This window comes from Phyllobates terribilis, unplaced genomic scaffold (assembly GCF_046119375.1).
Source record: "Phyllobates terribilis strain yellow unplaced genomic scaffold, ASM4611937v1 Scaffold_17__1_contigs__length_24005725, whole genome shotgun sequence".
NCBI classification, from domain to species: domain Eukaryota; kingdom Metazoa; phylum Chordata; class Amphibia; order Anura; family Dendrobatidae; genus Phyllobates; species Phyllobates terribilis.
Genome location: NW_027362777.1, coordinates 4,004,660 through 4,024,205, shown reverse-complemented (window position 1 = coordinate 4,024,205; position 19,546 = coordinate 4,004,660). Strand labels below are relative to the sequence as shown.

At 41.6% G+C, this 19,546-nt stretch overlaps 1 protein-coding gene across 1 annotated transcript; it reads left to right on the top strand.

The window, feature by feature from the left end:
- The first annotated feature begins 565 nt into the window (after window positions 1-565).
- Window positions 566-15,657, top strand: LOC141176021 (uncharacterized). The gene is made up of 9 exons (XM_073659993.1): window positions 566-634; window positions 5,965-6,355; window positions 6,451-6,521; window positions 6,873-7,018; window positions 7,148-7,327; window positions 7,411-7,534; window positions 7,618-7,715; window positions 7,912-8,002; window positions 9,987-15,657. Exons 4-9 carry the CDS (start codon window positions 6,947-6,949, stop codon window positions 11,558-11,560), a joined length of 2,139 nt encoding a protein of 712 aa, XP_073516094.1. The 5' UTR covers window positions 566-634; window positions 5,965-6,355; window positions 6,451-6,521; window positions 6,873-6,946; the 3' UTR covers window positions 11,561-15,657.
- The last annotated feature ends 3,889 nt before the right edge of the window (window positions 15,658-19,546 follow it).

Below are 19,546 nucleotides of genomic sequence, written 5' to 3'. Positions count from 1 at the left end.
CACGTGCGGCTCCGCTCCGTACACCTCGTACACACGCGGCTCCGCTCCGTACACCTCGTACACGCGCGGCTCCGCTCCGTACACCTCGTACACACGCGGCTCCGTTCCGTACACCTCGTACACACGCGGCTCTGTTCCGTACACCTCGTACACGCGCGGCTCTGCTCCGTACACCTCGTACACGTGCGGCTCTGCTCCGTACACCTCGTACACGTGCGGCTCCGCTCCGTACACCTCGTACACGTGCGGCTCCGCTCCGTACACCTCGTACACACGCGGCTCCGCTCCGTACACCTCGTACACACGCGGCTCTGCTCCGTACACCTCGTACACACGCGGCTCCGCTCCGTACACCTTGTACACACACGGCTCCGCTTCGTACACCTCGTACACACGCGGCTCTGCTCCGTACACCTCGTACACACGCGGCTCTGCTACATCCACACTGTAAACCCCTCCTGACCCCACACATAAACTTCAGCTCATCCAGCACCATGACAACCAGCACAGCAGAGTCCTGCATCCACTGAGGCCCCTGATCATGTGACCCCTGACTCCTCCCCTCCTGTGACCTCATCACAGCTCCTGTGCGCACTGAGCAGCCATATGTGTGGTGGCGGCTCTGCAGGTGGAGGTATGTGGAGACCCCCATTACTGGGCGCAGGGGGCATTAACCCCTTCAGCACGGAGACTCTTATAAGAATCATAAGGTTGTTGTTCTGTTTCCTGTAATAGATACATACGACCCAACTATGGAGACAGGAAGGGAGGAAACTTATTGTTCTCATAGTACAGGACCCCTTTACTGGCCACACAGTGTAATGCCCCCATTATGCCCCTTATGCAGTATGTATGATGCCCCCACACAGTGTAATGCCCCCATTATGCCCCTTATGCAGTATGTATGATGCCCCCACACAGTGTAATGCCCCCATTATGCCCCTTATACAGGATGTATGATGCCCCCCACACAGTGTAATGCCCCCATTATGCCCCTTATGTAGTATGTATGATGCCCCCACAGTACCACCTGAGGTCCTGTAGTTGGAATAAGTCCTGAGGTCCTGCAGTTGGAATAATCCCTCTGGAGTTGGTTTTCCCTTTGCCTGCTCCCCTACATGTATACCCTCGAGCATGTATACATGCATGTAGGGGATCAGGCCTTACTAGATATTGAGGCTTTGTACAGTAATATACCACATGAGGATGGTATCAGAGGAGTAAGACATTTCTTGAAATCGAGATCAATAGAGTGTAGCAGACATAATGACTTCATGGAGGATCTTCTAAAATTCACTCTTACACATAACTTATTTATTTTTGACAGGAAGTACTTCCACCAGCTCAGGGGTACTGCGATGGGAAGCCTCTGTGCCCCCTCGTATGCTAAACTATTCCTGGGCTGGTGGGAGGAATCCACAATATTCGGGGATGATGATAAGTGATGACATCCATATATTGGGGTATGATACAAATATATTGACTACATTTTAATGATCTAGTCAGAGACGAGTGAACAATCTCTTGAATTTATCAGGGAACTCAATATCAATAGAGTGAGCCTGAGATTTATATCAGAGTTTAATTATTACCAGTTGCCTTTCCTGGATGTACTAATCAAGAAAGAACGGGATGAGACCCTAGGGACACTCATCTACCATAAACCTACAATCACTAATAAACTATTGAAGTGGGATAGCCACCACCCCATCCCAATAAAAAGAGGAATACCCAAGGGTCAATTTTTATGGTTGAGAAGGTACTGCCATAATGTCTCAGATTTTAATATACAGGCAATAGACCTGAACATCAGATTAAGGGATTATAGGGTACTCATGGTACATTTTGGATTCCACATCATCGTTTGCAGAAAAATGGGAGAGACAGACACTCCTCCATACCTAACCAAGAGACCAAGAAAAAGATGGGATAGCACGAGTAAGAAAAACTTATGACAATCAGAGTGACCTGGGATATACTTGTGGCCGACCCGGCTCGGAAGGTGCTGTGTGATCTACTCCCACAATAACTTTCAGAAAGGGTTGGTCAATTAGGGACCATTTAGTGCATAGTTTCTACAAAAAAACTGCACCCAAGGGGGCTTGGAAGAATCTGCAGTTTCTTTAGATGTGGAGAATGTTGTACATGTAATTGGATGAGACCATGTAAATCTTTCTCGAGTTCCTCCACGAGTAAAAACTTTTTTCAGAGGGGTTATTCCAACTGTAAAACCTCAGGACTTGTATATATGGCCACATGCACCTGCCCCCTAGATTATGTAGGTAACATGTAAGCAAATAAGAAGAAAGGATAGCACTCACCGGTCCCTAAAACGTGCTCCTTTATTGTATCACTTTAAAAGCAACATGCGGGCTAGACAGCGGTACACTATTCCTGGATCAATTGTCATCCCCGTACAAAGTTGCCGGTTCTTGTTTTCTTTTTTGTGTTTGGACAGATTATGTAGGCAAGACCAAGAGGGAGTCTAGGAGGAGGGTGGGGGGCATTAGGGTGATATATGCCATGGTCAGGACACCCGATTAGCGAGACATATGAATAGTGTACATCGAGGTGAAACCAGAGACATCTCCTTTTTCATCATTGAGGTGGTTAAACCCAATGTGATAGGAGGTGATCACAATAGATGTATCCTCCAAAAAGGAAAATGAGTGGATTTCCAGACTGGATTCACGAGCCCCTAAGGGACTGAATGAGCTAATTTCCTATGCTTGTTTTGTGTGAATACAGACCCATTCTGTATTACATTTTTGGATTGTATACTCTATTCATTGCTACTCAGTTCCCTGTGAATGAGGTTCACATATTGTTGTACTTCATCGAGATATCTGAGCTTCTATATCAGAATTATTACTTATCAGTTATATCCTACATATACTATTTAGTAACTAACAAGTGTGGTGTTCCTTGTGTATCTCTAATTATGCAATAGGGGACAAATTTGATCATTTACGAATATACTGTGGGCCATCATCCCATATTTTCTGTAGTGATAAAGTAGATCTACATGCCTATTGCATGATGGGAGGATGTGCAATACTTGTTTTTAGTCTCCAATGACGCTCATCTCAGAGATAGGACTTTTCTATGTTGGTGGTATGCAATCCAAAACCATTATGCGATCCGGCGTGGAACGCATGCTTCCGGGCACATCTGAGCTTTCTTCCGGCCTGTTGTTTTGTGCTGAATTGTGGGGAATACTTGAGAATTTATTTTTGTTCCATCTGTCTTTAGTTGATCCCACTGATGCATCAGATTAGTCCTCAGAGAATTATAATTAGAGGAACCCATGGACACATTAGGATTTGTGAAGCTGACCTCCGCTCTCCTCTATTTCCTTTGAATTTATTGTGTGACCTGTATTTCAGAACAGTAGCTCTTGGTTTGTTTCATTTCCATGTGTAAATTGAATTTGACTCGTAGTCTTTGATATTTCTTTCAAACTTAGTTTTTTTGATGTCTGAGATCCATCCTCCAGACTTTGTAAATTCGTTTGCATATTTTGTTTGAGTTTTGTATCCAAAAAGGCTTCTACACTTGGCGGAAAACTTTCACCGAGTTTGTTTTCAAGAAACAAATATCAAACTCAATGTGACTTGATTATTCTTTATAAATTTATCTTTATTAAGTGTTGAAAAGGAAATACAAATACAAACACCGGGTACTAGTTGTGTAACAAGTAGTAGGTCAAACATGACCACATAACCATAACAATAACCAGTATTTCCAAAACATTTGAAAATTAAATAAGTAAACACAATCCAAAGTAGAGTCGCTGGTAGAACATTGGTTCAATGTGTTTTAGGATATACCAGCTTGGTGACTCAGACTTAAACATTAAGTCATTACATATTCATGTTGATTAACAAATAAGGGTTATAAAAGAAAAAATGAGTAGTTAAAGCCCAAAACACAAATATACACAAAGACAAAGGGAAGTGGGGGAAGGGATGTATGGGTAAGAGGGTTAGGGTAAGGTCAGAGAGGCTCCTGAAGTATAGACTTAACTTTCCCCTATGAGGGCCAGGTAATCAGCGGAAGATTTAAACTCCAGTAGAGCCATGTTTTATAAAATTTATCATGGGAGTTATTGATCGTGTAGGTGAGCTCCTCCATTAACCTAATCTCTTTTATTTTGGAGAACCATAGTGAGATTGTCGGGATAGTGTTACTTTTCCATAGTGAGGGAATACATGCTCTAGCAGACGTGATCAAGAGTCTCAGTATCGAGTTTTTATATGTTTTTAAAGGGGTGTTGCTGTGATGGAGAAGGACGAAAGCTGGGTCATGTCTTGCTCCATCCACCAACGTCACGTTACAACACAGACTGTCCAGGAGTTTGCGGAACCTCATCAGGAGAATTCCCAGGCGTTGTAGGGAGGTCATACAGGCACGTGGAGGCCACACATAATACTGAGCCTCATTTTGACTTGTTTTAAGGACATTACATCAAAGTTGGATCAGCCTGTAGTGTGTTTTTCCACTTTTAATTTTGGGGGTGACTCCAAATCCAGGCCTCCATTGGTTAATAAATTTGATTTCCTTTGATAATTTTTGTGTGATTTTGTAGTCAGCACATTCAACTTTGTACAGAACAAAGTATTCATTGAGAATATTTCATTCATTCAGATCTAGGATGTGTTATTTGAGTGTTCCCTTTATTTTTTTGAGCAGTGCATTTAATAGAATGTATAGAGAGTAAACTACAATATGTGGGATGCACTTCAGAGTCGCTAAAAAAATGTATTAGAAGACATTTATCTAATGCAATCAATCCCACAACATTAAACGTCTTTGGTTTAAAGACGCTTCACCATGACATATGATTCAAGCCATGTTAGTTTCCTTGATACCATGGTGATCAAGGATACAAAGGGCCACCTAACAACTGATCTCTATTCCAAGCCCACCGATCGCAATGACCTATTACACTTTTCTAGCAATCATCCAAGGTCGATGAAGAAATCTATACCTACATTACGATTTCAGAGGGTCAAACGGATAGTGTCCAGTGAAACTATCCGCAATCAGAGGTTACAAGAAATGTCGACCAAATTCACTGAACGAGGCTATCCACCTAGCTTCTTGAATCCCCAGGCGTCGAATTCCAGAACTGATCTTCCAAACACTAAGGACAGAATTCCCTTCGTTCACACGTTCCACCCCTTCGCCTACATCTTAAATAAAACCATTAGGAAACACAGGAACATCTTACAAACCGGCTATCCCACGATCCCTGCGTTCCAACAACCCTTCCTACCGTGTTTTAAGAACCAATATTAGAGACTATGGTTTTTGCAGAATCCCAAAATGGGCACATTCCCATGTCTCCAATGTCGTCAATGCAACAATGTCCTCAGGGGTAGCATTGTTCATCACCCACAAACTGAAAAAATATACAACATCAAAGGGTACTTTACATGTGACAGTTCATATGTGGTATATCTTATTAAATGTCCATTCGGCCGAATCTGTGTGGGGGAGGCGGCACAGCCCATAAGGGATAGGATTTCAAAGCACAAGTCCACAATTCTGTGCAAAAACCTAATGTTACCCATTCCCCAACAGTTTATCATGGCAGGACATAGTATTTCTCAATTCAAATACCAGGTATTGGAACAAGTTTTGACACCACGTCGGGGGAGCGACAGAGTGAGCCTTCTCAAACGTAGAGAAGCCTATTGAATTCATGAATTACAGTCCTTAGAGCCGAAAGGCCTTAATAGGGACTATGACCTGCTGGCTTTTTATATAATTTTTTTTTATGTTTGGAGTTTGGTTCTCATTGAACAATTGGTACAGAGAAACTTGTCACCCAGGGATCTTATGTGACCCTATGTTGAAATGTATTTTACGTTTGGATATGTGGTCTTCAAATTGAATAGGTCAATAATATACATGTTTTGATCTCCATATCCTACTCATATATTGTCTCCTTTATTGCAGATTATTCCTCTCTGGCACACTCTTGTCCCCTCTCCTAGATCCTTGTCCACTCCAACAAAGGCTCTGGCTCATGCCCATTGGGTCTTATGCTCTATACTGGTGGAACGCACATTCTCTCTCCCTGGCACTCAAACTTCCGGCTCACTGGAACGCATTTACACCAGCCTGCAGAATGCACAGCTTCCTGGGAGCAGTGCGTCACTTCCGGTGACGTCACACATGCACTTCCGGAGTTCACACTACACAGCACTGCGGGATTGGCGGCGATTGGTCAGCCGATACCATCCTGCCCCTGACAACTCTCACAGCACCAGGAACTAGCGGTGGACACCGCGTTCCTCTAAGCCACTACGTGCAGTACCAACTTATAACCAGGAACTAGGGGTCACAGGTATGCTACGTCCAGCTCTATTTGGTCTATCTCTGCCTCCACAGTCCCTCTCAGCTGTTAACTTTGAGTCTGCCACTCTCTGCTCCTTTCTGCAGACCCAAGCAACCAGAGTCACCATATCTCCACACTTTTGAATTCCTACCTTTGAATACCATCCAGCAGTCTAGTAGGTGTCACCTCTCTTCAATTTGTATATATACTTGCTCTATACTATGATGTTGTATCCACATTAATGGGGTTTGACAAAATATTATACACTGTTTAAGAGGGGTTTGGGAGAAATTGTTAATATTTTCACAAAATTTCCCTGACAGTGAGTCTATGAGAAACGTATTCAGCTGCAGACTCCAAGGAAGAAACTGCTTGTTGTCTGTGTCCTAAAATATAACGGTTTTATTACTAGATATAAAGAAAAAAACGAAATACTGTAAAATAATAAATCTCCTTATATGTTTTCCCTCATTATCTCCAATAGATGTATTATGATGTGCCATCAACTTATCTTTTTCTCCTTCAGGTCTCTCTTCGGATCCTCTCAGTGACGATCTTCGATATAAGAAAATTTTTCTGATTTACCCATCAAAGGTGGCTATGGACAGAGACAAGATGGTGGAGAGGATATTACACCTCACCCTAGAGATCCTCTTCCGGCTTACTGGAGAGGTGAGAGATTCTGATGACGTCACATTACATCATTCTTATCTATGGGAATAACAGATGGACAGAACTGGAGAGGTGAGGACTCTGGAAATGTCTGTAATGAGATTTATTAATGTGTCTCTCCATAACCAGGATTACACAGTAGTGAAGAAAACCTCTAGTGAGCGCTGTCAGAACCCTGTGTCTGAGGGATGGGGAAGATCCCTGAGCCCAATCACAGGGCCTCCATCTCACCCCCTGATACATGAGGACATCAATGACCAGAATATCTTAGAACTCACCTACAAGATGATTGAGCTGCTGACTGGAGAGGTGACACTGCTGGGAATGCTGGGACATTTTACAGTAACGCTATGAAGGGATCGGGGGGATGACGGTATCATTGTATATGTCAGGTTCCTATAAGGTGTCAGGATGTCGCTGTCTATTTCTCCATGGAAGAGTGGGAGTATTTAGAAGGACACAAAGATCTGTACAAGGGCGTCATGATGGAGGTTCCCCAGCCCCTCACATCACCAGGTAATAGACAGGACTAAATACACATGGCCTATAATTATCTGTATGTAAAGAATAAATTCAGTCCCTGTATGTGTTTCCTCCAGATCTATCCAGTAAGAGGACAACACCAGAGAGATGTCTCCGTCCTCTTCTTCCACAGGACTGTAAACAAGAAGATCCCAATGTTCCTCAGGATCATCAGGTAGATGGAGAGAAGGTGTCATGAGATCTCCCCTATGATGTGTAGACGGCTGTGACGGTTTTGTATTCAGTCTTGTTTTATCCACCATTATTATGTTTTATATTTGTGTAATGAGAACGGTGGAGATGACAGGATTAGAGCTGATCATAGATGGGACTTCTCCATCTGTCTGTGACTTTTATAATATTTGTTTCAGGGTGAAGGTCTGACCCATATTAATACCACAGAGACATATGTGAGGGGTGATGAGCGGTGTAAAGAGGAGATTCCTACATATGACTACCCAGGTGAGTAGTGACCACTAAATGCAGAGAAGTCACAGATTCTTCTCAGTCACCGGCTGTGGCTGCTTTATCGGTGGTGTAGTCCGGCCGTATCACAATCTTGTGGTCACCATTTTGCCGCTAGACCACAACAATCTCCTCCGTCCGAAAATGTTCAGATTACTTTGGGAAATTGGGAAAGCCCTTTTCTATAACACTTACAACCTGGAGGATCCACCTACCCCCTGGGATTAGATGATGCTGACCGTTACCTGCCCAGGTCTGTAAACTACAAAGCTAAATGACAGCGTGCGTAGAATGTGCAGATGATCAGGCCCCATTTTTCAAATCTGACATGTGTCACTTTATGTGGTGATAACTTTGAAATTTTTCACAAAGGATAATAAGAAACAAATGGACCTTACAAATTATTTTCCAACTTCTTTTAAATTTGACAATACCCTATATACGGTTGTACACTACTGCACATGGCAGGTTAAGAAGGGAAGGAGCGCCATTTAGCTATTAGGAATGCAGATTTTGCTGGAATAGTTTGCAGACACAATGTATTGGAGGCGCTGTTCATGGTCACCTGGAAGCTCAAAAGATGGCCACCACGAACAGGCTTGCCTTATCTACCCCGTTTACATATTTCACAAATTACTTTCCTCATCACCCTTTAACCTCTCTACATGGATCTGGACTTACACAAAGATCCCTAGACTTGGGCCACGGTGTTACCTGCTGTTCTGTGGAGTGAGATGGGAAGAAGAATAGTCAGGTAGCCAGGTCAGAACAGGAGAGCAGAGAAAATACAAAATCAGAAGACACAAGAGTAGTCAGTAAACGGGCCGAGGTCACAACAGAAAACAAATACACAAGCCGGGAGCTGAGCACAGAGGACTGAACCAGAGGAGAACAAGGCTGTACCTGGCTGCTTCCGGCAATATGCTTCCGGCTTTAGTAGGGTGTGGTGCTTTCCAGTTGGCTGAAGCAGGGAGCAGATTACTCCAGCTGGATAACACACACACCCATACTGCCAGACTGGATGGTACTACTGGTCCAAGCAACCCTAATCTTAGTGGCTGGACAGAACCTGCGCCGTCCAGAGCTTCTGGTTCGGACGTCTCCTCCATCACTAGCGCTGCCTGCAGGATGAATAAGGCGGCTCCTGGTGACAAAAGCAAACGTCACATAAGTCGAAGCACGAGGAGAAGTAGATGTCCCAGAGGAGATGGGACACACCTTTTGCAGAAGCCCTAATATGACAAAATGGCAGAAAACCAGAACAGTAGAAATCCCCATTTTGGAAATTATAACCCTCAGTGAATTAATCTATAGGAGTAGTGACTATTTTAACTCCACAGTCACTCTCCAGAAATTAGCACGCAGTGGATGTTGGAGAGTGAAAATTGCAAATATGCTATTTTATTACCCAACACATAGTGCCCAGATTGTGCTCCAGGAGACACACACCATAAATTAAGTGGGTTCTTCTCATTATAGTAATGCCAAATACATAGATGCTAAATGTGATTTAGGCACATAAACTACTGTAAGGCTCATAAGCGAGGGGGCGATCTGACTTTGGGAGAGCAGATATTGCTGGATTGGTTTATGGAAGCCATGTTGCTTTTCAAGAGCCTTTGAGCCACTAGTAATGTGGAAACCTCTGTTATTACATTGACAAATGATGGACCTGAGTGGGGACTTGTTTTTTGTGAGAGGAGTAGAAGTTTTTATTGGTATTATTTTCGGCTACATAACATTGTTTGGTGGCTTTTTATTCCATATTTGGAGGCAGAATGAAAAAACAGTTGAACACCACGCTCTACTGCTACATCCTATGAGGTTTTCTATTAGACAGTCATTGTCCTGGTGAATAAGTGATTTTTTTTTTTATATATATAACTTGCCTTTTTTATGGACAGTTTAAGTAGAAATGTTCAAAAATATAAAATTCAAGGAATTTTTATTAAAAAATAATAATTGGTTTTCTTCTTGGCAGATGTCTGTACCAGGAGATCAGAGGGACAGCTGATATCTTCAATTTTCAAATCAGATTATTTTCAGATCCAACAGGATACAATTGAAATGAATGACATTTCTCCAGATTTACCATCATCCCTTCACAGCAAAGATCTGTCATCTGATCCTTTGAAACAGGTCCTGTCTTCTGATTCATTACTGACTACTAAGGAAAATCAAAGTCACAAAATAAGCATTAAAAAGCAAAATGCTTCTAATGCAAAGAAGCCATTTTCACGTTCAGAATATAGAAATAGTTTTCCTCCCAAAAAGTCTTTTCTTAAACCTCAAAAAATTCACACAGCAGAGAATAGATTTTCTTGTGCCAAGTGTGGGAAATGTTTTAATCAGAAATTAGATCTTGTTAGGCACCAGATAACTCACACAGGGGAAAAGCCATTTTCATGTTCAGAATGTGGGAAATGTTTTACAGAGAAATCAACTCTTATCACACATCAGAGAACTCACACAGGGGAGAAGCAATTTTCCTGTTCAGAATGTGGGAAATGTTTTAACCAGAAATCATATCTTAATATACATCAGAGAACTCACACAGGTGAGAAGCCTTTTCCATGTTCAGAATGTGGAAAATGTTTTAACCATAAATCTAGTTTTCTTAAGCACCAGAGAACCCACACAGAGGAGAAGCCATTTTCCTGTTCAGAATGTGGGAAATGTTTTACAGTGAAATCAACTCTTATCAACCATCAGAGAACTCACACAGGAGAAAAGCCATTTTCCTGTTCAGAATGTGGGAAATGTTTTACAGAGAAATCAAATCTTATCAGACATCATAGAACTCACACAGGGGAGAAGCCATTTTCATGTTCAGAATGTGGGAAATCTTTTGCAAAGAAATCAAATCTTATCAAACATCAGAGAACTCACACAGAGGAGAAGCCTTTTTCATGCTCAGATTGTGGAAAATGTTTTGGACACAAATCATATCTTTATAAACATCAGAGAACTCACACAGAGGAGAAGCCATTTTCCTGTTCAGAATGTGGGAAATGTTTTACAGTGAAATCAACTCTTATCAACCATCAGAGAACTCACACAGGAGAAAAGCCATTTTCCTGTCAAGAATGTGGGAAATGTTTTACAGAGAAATCAAATCTTATCAAACATCAGAGAACTCACACAGGGGAGAAGCCTTTTTCATGTCCAGAATGTGGGAAATGTTTTAACCAGAAATCGGATCTTGTTAAGCACCAGAGAACTCACACAGGGGAGAAGCCATTTTCATGTTCAGAATGTGGGAAATCTTTTGCAAAGAAATCAAATCTTATCAAACATCAGAGAACTCACACAGAGGAGAAGCCTTTTTCATGCTCAGATTGTGGAAAATGTTTTGGACACAAATCATATCTTTATAAACATCAGAGAACTCACACAGAGGAGAATCCATTTTCCTGTTCAGAATGTGGGAAATGTTTTACAGTGAAATCAACTCTTATCAACCATCAGAGAACTCACACAGGAGAAAAGCCATTTTCCTGTTCAGAATGTGGGAAATTGTTAAAGGACGAGGTTTCCCTCCAAAAATATCAGTAATTAATGGGGGAACTCTCCTACTCCTCTATTGAGGTCCGATATTAACTATTAACATCAAACTTGATTATTAATAATTAATATCCACTAATGTTATCTGTGCCTTATACTATATACCAACTGAGACAAAACCGTGTGCTAATAAAAGGTATTTATTACACAAAAGTCTACAGTTAATATACTACTATTTATCCCACTAACACAGTACACAATAATAATAACAATATACAATTCCCAATTACCTATTTTCCACCCATGTTTCCTAATCACTCGTGCAATATCAGCCCACCCAACTATACTAACTTTCCCTATATATATATACAGATACAAGGATAGGGTTAGTACAGGGTATGTAGGGCTAGCAAGTAAAGAGTTACAGGGGAAGAGAGATACTCAGCCATGTGTTATGTCCATCTCTAACAGTCCAAAGAGCAAAGAGGGCTAGCACATGAGTGCTCTGGGGTTTTAAGTCCTGCACCGGAAATGATGTATTATTCCCCGCCCACTGGCTAAGGTCTTTGTTCATGTCCAGCCATACTCGCAAAACCTGTTTTAGTACATGGCTGGACATTTTGTTGATCCTGACCCCAACAGCAGCAAGTAGACTGAAACACATAAGGAGATGGGGGCCAATATATATGTATACTTATCTGCAAGCATGGCTAGTATGTAGATACATATATACATGTACAACCTAGGACACTTCCCTTTACAATCCCCTTGTTGTCGAGAACACGACAATGAAATTTGAGGGAAGTGTTGTACTGGGATATATTTGCCTACTCCAGCCCCATTTGTAAGTTGTGACAGTTCAGGATGGAATGAAGTATAATACTGCACTTAGGTACCTAGACATCAGCCATTACGGCCATCAACTCTTCCCTGCCTTTCACCGTAATCCAACGCATCCCTCCACAGAATACACTCTGCTTCTTTCTTGGATCTTTAATCAAACTCTTTTTGTTGTTAAAGTCTTTTTGCTGTGGTCCTGTCGTTGCCAGTCTTCAGGTATCTGCCTACCCCAAAGTCGTCTTGCTGGTCAGACTCTGGAATGGCTTTACCCTCAGTGTATAGGTTGGCCCGAGTCACTATCCTGTGTACACCCCTCACCCTGCCAGTCTTTCTATTCCTCTCCCGCAGCTTGCTTCTGCAGGGTTATGAGTACTCCTGGCTGGCTCGCCATTGTTAAAAGACGAGGTTTCCCTCCAAAAATATCAGTAATTAATGGGGGAACTCTCCTACTCCTCTATTGAGGTCCGATATTAACTATTAACATCAAACTTGATTATTAATAATTAATATCCACTAACGTTATCTGTGCCTTATACTATATACCAACTGAGACAAAACCGTGTGCTAATAAAAGGTATTTATTACACAAAAGTCTACAGATAATATACTACTATTTATCCCACTAACACAGTACACAATAATAATAACAATATACAATTCCCAATTACCTATTTTCCACCCATGTTTCCTAATCACTCATGCAATATCAGCCCACCCAACTATACTAACTTTCCCTATATATATATACAGATACAAGGATAGGGTTAGTACAGGGTATGTAGGGCTAGCAAGTAAAGAGTTACAGGGGAAGAGAGATACTCAGCCATGTGTTATGTCCATCTCTAACAGTCCAAAGAGAAAAGAGGGCTAGCACATGAGTGCTCTGGGGTTTTAAGTCCTGCACCGGAAATGATGTATTATTCCCCGCCCACTGGCTAAGGTCTTTGTTCATGTCCAGCCATACTCGCAAAACCTGTTTTAGTACATGGCTGGACATTTTGTTGATCCTGCCCCCAACAGCAGCAAGCAGGCTGAAACACATAAGGAGATGGGGGCCAATATATACATGTATACTTATCTGCAAGCATGGCTAGTATGTAGATACATATATACATGTACAACCTAGGACACTTCCCTTTACAGAAATGTTTTACAGAGAAATCAAATCTTATGAAACATCAGAGAACTCACACAGGGGAGAAGCCTTTTTCATGTCCAGAATGTGGGAAATGTTTTAACTAGAAATCGGATCTTGATAAGCACCAGAGAACTCACACAAGGGAGAAGCCTTTTTCATGTTCAAAATGTGGGAAATGTTTTAACCAGAAAGCGCATCTTGATAACCACCGGAGAACCCACACAGGGGAGAATGTCACAACTACACCCAATTACTCTCTGTAGAGATTGGAAAGGCCCTAGCTGCACAACTAAAAATGCCACCACACACCCAACTAACTAATAAGCCGTTGAGGAGTTTCTCATACCTCCTGAGGAACCAGAGGGGAGGCTGCAACACACTCTCAACAAGGGGAAAGGAAAGTATGAAGTAAAATACGAAAACTGAGTGAGAAACAAAAACACATTCATATAGGGCAAAGAAGGCAAGCTAAGGAGAACCACAAATAAAAGGAACAAGTATAATCTCCTAGAAACCTATCATTGTTAGAATGAAAAGGTACTGGGAGGGAAAGCAAACTGACCGGGAGGATAGTTTCACCTTTGAGGTGAAACTTATAAAATTTATCCTCACCAACTGTATATGTAAAACCTGTCCGTTTATAATGACCATGGATAAGATAAAGATTCCCAACTCACATCAGGACCACAAGACCCCAGGTACTTTCAGCTGCATCACAATGAACTTAATTATATGTAACAAATGTCCAACTGGGGGTCTGTATGTAGGGGAGACAAGGCAAAAACTTAGAACAAGGATGAATTTTCATCGCCACACAATAAAAGAAAAAAAGAATAGCTCTACTTGTGGCCAAACATTTTTACGGCCACAACTGCTTCTCCCTCTCCCATACTGATAGTTCTGCTTCACGTCACTTGTCTTATCTATTGCATTATTCCTGTGCCCCTTGAAAAAGGTTTTCCTACCGAAACGTACGTCGGGGTGACGGTAGCAGAGCCTGTCTGGTGGCCTTACCCAGGTACACAGCTATTTCAGCTTATTTATGACCAATTGTTTATATTATTTCTATCTGTATAAGGGTTTTAACCCTTTTGTTTCTGGGTAGTTGGATTGTGATGGGATATTATTGTTTTGGGGGTACAATTTGGAAAAGGTATTCTTTATGGGTGGTATATATTTATTAATACATGTGACCCTGTTGCTGTCCCCCTTATATTTCCACTTGCTATATAGGCTGACCTTTCGGGCGCTGTGTCACAGTTTTTAACATTGTTTTATTCATGTTGATCCAGCACTCTGTGTCCACTCTGTCGTCCGCAATTATTTTTGTAATTTGTGTTTACTACATGTGTTAATAAAGGAGTTTTCTTACTTCTTTACTATTTTGAACTTGTGTGGCCATCTTTTTGTTTCTCTGCTTCACAGAGGAACACCCCCCCCCCTTCCCTTTACTGTGCCCTGTTGTGTATTAATATGTGACTATTCAGATTTTGTGTTATACTATGTCTGATGAAGAGACCTGAGTAGTCTCGAAAGCTTACTGACTAATGGCTAACTGAAAAGATGGTATCAACCACTGAGGACTTTTAGATTTTTATATTTTTCTCCAAACAGCAATTTTAAGATTTCTCCACAGGTGTTCAATGGGATTTACATCCAGATTCATTGCTGGTCAGAACTGTCCAGCACTTTGTTTCCATCCATTTTCTAGGTGCTTCTTTAAATATGTTTGGGGTCATTGTCATGCTGGAAGACCCATGACCTAGCAAGCAAACCCAACTTTCTGACACTAGGCACTACATTGTGCCCCAAAATCCTTTGCTAATCTTCAGATTTCATGATGCCTTGCACACAGTCAAGGTACCTGACCAGAGGCAGCAAAACAACCCCAAAACATCTTTGAAGCTCCACCATATTTGACTGTATGTGTTGTAAATTTATTGATTATGTTGCGCACCTTGGACAGAGGAACATGAGGATCTCTAAAGATGGACTTATAACCTTGAAATTATTGATATTTTTCAACAATTTTGGTTCTCAAGTCCTCAAACAGTTCTCCTTTTTCTGTTTTCTCCATGCTTAGTGTGCCACACATATGCACACAATGAAAAGATTGAATCAACTTCTCCCTTTTTTATCTGGTTTTAGTTGTCATTTTCATATTGCCCACACCTGTTATTTGCGACAATTGCGTTTGAACAAGCTTCACATGCTTGAAACAAAGTTGTTTAGCCACAATTTTGGCAAGGTGTCAACAATTTTGTCCGACCTATGTTATGTGGTTATGTGTGAAATTTTGTTCAAGTTTCCTTTTTTCTGTGTTTTCTTGTGTTGTTCCAATACATCCAAAGGAAATAAACGTCTATAACAAAACATGTAATTGCAATAATTTTCTGGGAGAATTACTTCATTTTCTGGAACAATTTCAAGGAAGCCAACACTTTTGACCATGACTTGTTTTTGTTGCCTTTTTAATTTGTTGCAGCATATCATCCTCTACGTGTTCAGCTATATTAGGAGGCTTGTAGCAAAGTCCAATTAGCAGCTTTCCATTATTGCCATTTCCATGTACATTTACCCATACTGATTTTACATCAGGGATGTAAAGCTCAAAACATGCAGAGGGCCAAAATGAAAAAGTGGGACAAAGTCGTGGACCAACCAGTATATAGTATAATGGGCCCAACATAATCCTCCATATAGAATAATGGGCCCCACATAGTCCTCCATACAGTATGATTGGCCCCACATAACTTTCCATCCAGTATAATGGGCCCCACAAAGTCTTCCATGCAGAATAATGGCCCCACATAGATGTGGTGGTTCTGGTGTCGTGGGTCAAATATAATCACCAAAAGTTGGCCATGTGTGCAGTACATTGTCGAAGCTGCCCCCCATGTCGTCATTGAGCTTGAGGTCTTAAATTGGTTTTAACTAAAATACCCACCCCTCTACCTATTTTTCTTTCCTATCCGTTTGAATGTGGTGTAACCCTCTGTTTGACACCCAGTCATGGCTTTCATCCAACCAGGTTTCTGTAATACCCACCACATCGTAATCTGTGGCTGACCTAAGAGTCTCTGATTCATTCATTTTGTTTTCAAGATTTCTTGCATTTGCCTGCAGACATTTAATACTATTAGCACATTTATTACGGCTACTCGCCTCCTTACTTTCCTTGAATATCTCACTCTCTCTGCCTACTCTACCCCCTTATTTGCACAGCTACCCTCCCTCCCCCCATATCCTAGTTTGAAAGCTCCTCCATCTATCTGACCATTTTCCCCCCAGCACATCTGCATTCTCCTCTTGAGGTGCAGCCTGTCCCTATCGTAAAGATAGTAGCCAACAGAGAAGTCAGCCCAGTTCTCCATGAACCAAAACCCTGACAATTATCTCCTTAAGTTCCCGCTGACTTTCTAGTGACGTAGTGGAATCAGCAGTATATCTGAAAACACCACCTGTACTTCAGCTTCTCTCCTAATTCCCTGTAATCATTTTTAAAGACCTTTCACCTCTCTCTAACTTAGTCATTGGTACCAACGTGTACCATGACTGCTGGGTTTTCCCCAGCCCCACCCAATAATCTGTCTATCTGATCGCCTGAAGAGCCCCTTGTTAGGGGCACAAAAAATGTGTGTGTTCTCGTCTTAGTTGTCTGCCGCCAAATTGTATATAGGATCTATACGGTCGGAGAAATCACAAATGAACACTGAGTAGTGTCTCAAATAGGCTTTTTATAGGAAAAATCAGGGACCTTTCCACACATTACCTCATTGCCTTATCTCATAATTCTGGCTGACATCTGTCGCTAATGGGTCATTATTTTAATATGTAAACATAATATGTAAATTAAGTCAAGCTGACTCTCAATTAAATCAATTAAGTCCGTCTTGCACATAAGGTTCAAAGGTCAATCAGTATAGTCACTTATCTTTTATTATTCTGTAATTTCCCTAAAAGTAATAAAGATCATTAGAAAGCTGCTATTATCAGATTAATATGTTAGTCGATAATCATTAGGGATTTTCCATAATTCCATGTTCCACGTAGTATGTGGATCTTTGATCAATATGAGGTTGTTGGTACAATGTGGTTCGGGCAGGAGGAGGGAATTTTGTATTATCTACAATTCTTAATACATACTGTTTTCATATAACTTCCATAATCATACATATATTTATCCATAACACCCCAAATTAACTTAGGAATTATCTTAAGAACCATAATCTTTCCACTTGACGAGATAATGCAGACCTGACCCACCTGGAATCAAGAATTCGCCTTACTTCATACTCCCAATACCCTTCCAAATCCACCTCAATTATGTCTTGAGGTCCCCTCAATTTTTTTTTAAAAGAGAAGAATGGAAAGAATTATTGATTTCCAGGCAATAAGAAGTTGCAACTTAACTTACAGGATTTAAAATTTTAATAATTTTATAAGGACCTGCAAAAGGTTGTCCACTACTATTAACAATGACTCTATGGATTTAAACTGTGCCAACAAGTCTTTTTGTAAATACCTTGCTTGTTCTTTATTGCCTGTGAGCGGCGCTATTGCTGGCCGCTCACCAGGCATCACGTGACCCCGGCTGCCGCCGGCTCCGACATTCGCTGATGTCACATCAACTTCCGGCTGCAGTCGGACGTGAGCAAGTTACGCCCTCCCCATTGATTGATGGGCCGTGGTCGGGGTTTCACCGCACATCACAGCCCAGCATCCACCGCGTGCTTTCCTTCTCTGCTTTAGTTGGGAAAGAGCAATAAAAAATTGAATTGCACTCGGACCAATGTTAGTGAATGAATGACATCTCATCTGCGATTCGTTTTTTCTCAGCTGAAATCGGGCTGAGAAAAATTTCACAGCATGCTGCGATTTGCCACGTATCTCGGACGAGAAAAAATCGCACAGCGCTCAGACCATGCGAGTGCCCTCCGATTTTCACTCACCCGTCTCTTTAAAAGCCGCCAATTCATCAGCCGCATACAGTTACAATACATCGGTACCTGACAATTTAGAACAGAAAGAATAGCTATACACATAGAATAGATAGAAAGGTGTCAGTCATGTATATAATTAGTACAATGACAGTGCTGGTTACTGTACTTGTCATTTATTGTTATATTAAAGGATTTATTTAAAAAAAAATTGGTGTGTCGTCCCCCGTAATTTTATAGTCTAACAGAGGTTAAGCAGACGGCTGGGACAGATTTTTGAAGCCTGGGAAGGGGGTAATGCCCACGGAGCTTCCCAGGCTACTAATATCAGCCCCCCAGCTGAATACTTAGCCTTTACTAGCTATTAAAATGGTGGATCCCCAAAAAATGATTTGGGGTCCCCCTATTTAACAGCTAGCAAAGGCTAGGCAGACTGTTGGGGACTGATATTTCTAGCCTTGGAGGGGGCCAATATTCATGGCCCCTTCCTAGGCTATTAACAGCAGCCCTCAGCCGCTGCAGAAGTGGCACTTAGCCTCCGCTCTGCCCACTGCTCTGTAGCGGTGGCAGTGGGGTAATAGGGCTGGGGTTGATGTCAGCTTATAAGGCCAGCTGACATCAAGCCCAGGTTAGTAATGGAGAGGCGTCTATAAGATGCCCCCATTACTAACACCATGGTGAAAGTGATATGTGAAATAACTACAACACCATGCATAAAATATTTTATTTGGAATAAACACAGAGACCTTCTATTGTTCTAAATTAAACCCTACTTACCATAATGCCCATTCCAGCTGAAGCCAATGTCCCCTGCAACGAAAGTTAACTAATAAAGCAACCTCATCCTTACCTAACTAGAAACACTAGCGATCTTAGGCCACCGTCCCACTATCAGTATTTGGTCAGTATTCGGTCAGTATTTTTTCTCAGGAGTGGGAGCCAAAACCAGGTGAGGAACAATCAGAGAAAAGGTATAATGGAAACAAGTCACCAATTCCTGCATTTATCCCCCATTCCTGATAAAAATTACTGACCGAATACTGATAGTGGGGCCGGGGCGTTAGAATAAAAAACTGCATTGTATTGACATGAGGGGTATAGATTTGAGTAACTAACTCA

Bases quoted from the DNA above. Each gene is read 5' to 3' on its own strand.
- LOC141176021 (XM_073659993.1), top strand. From the start codon at position 6,947: ATGGACAGAGACAAGATGGTGGAGAGGATATTACACCTCACCCTAGAG. The intron at 7,535-7,617 runs GTAATAGACAGG...TGTTTCCTCCAG, and splicing joins CCAGCCCCTCACATCACCAG to ATCTATCCAGTAAGAGGACA. The intron at 7,716-7,911 runs GTAGATGGAGAG...TATTTGTTTCAG, and splicing joins ATGTTCCTCAGGATCATCAG to GGTGAAGGTCTGACCCATAT.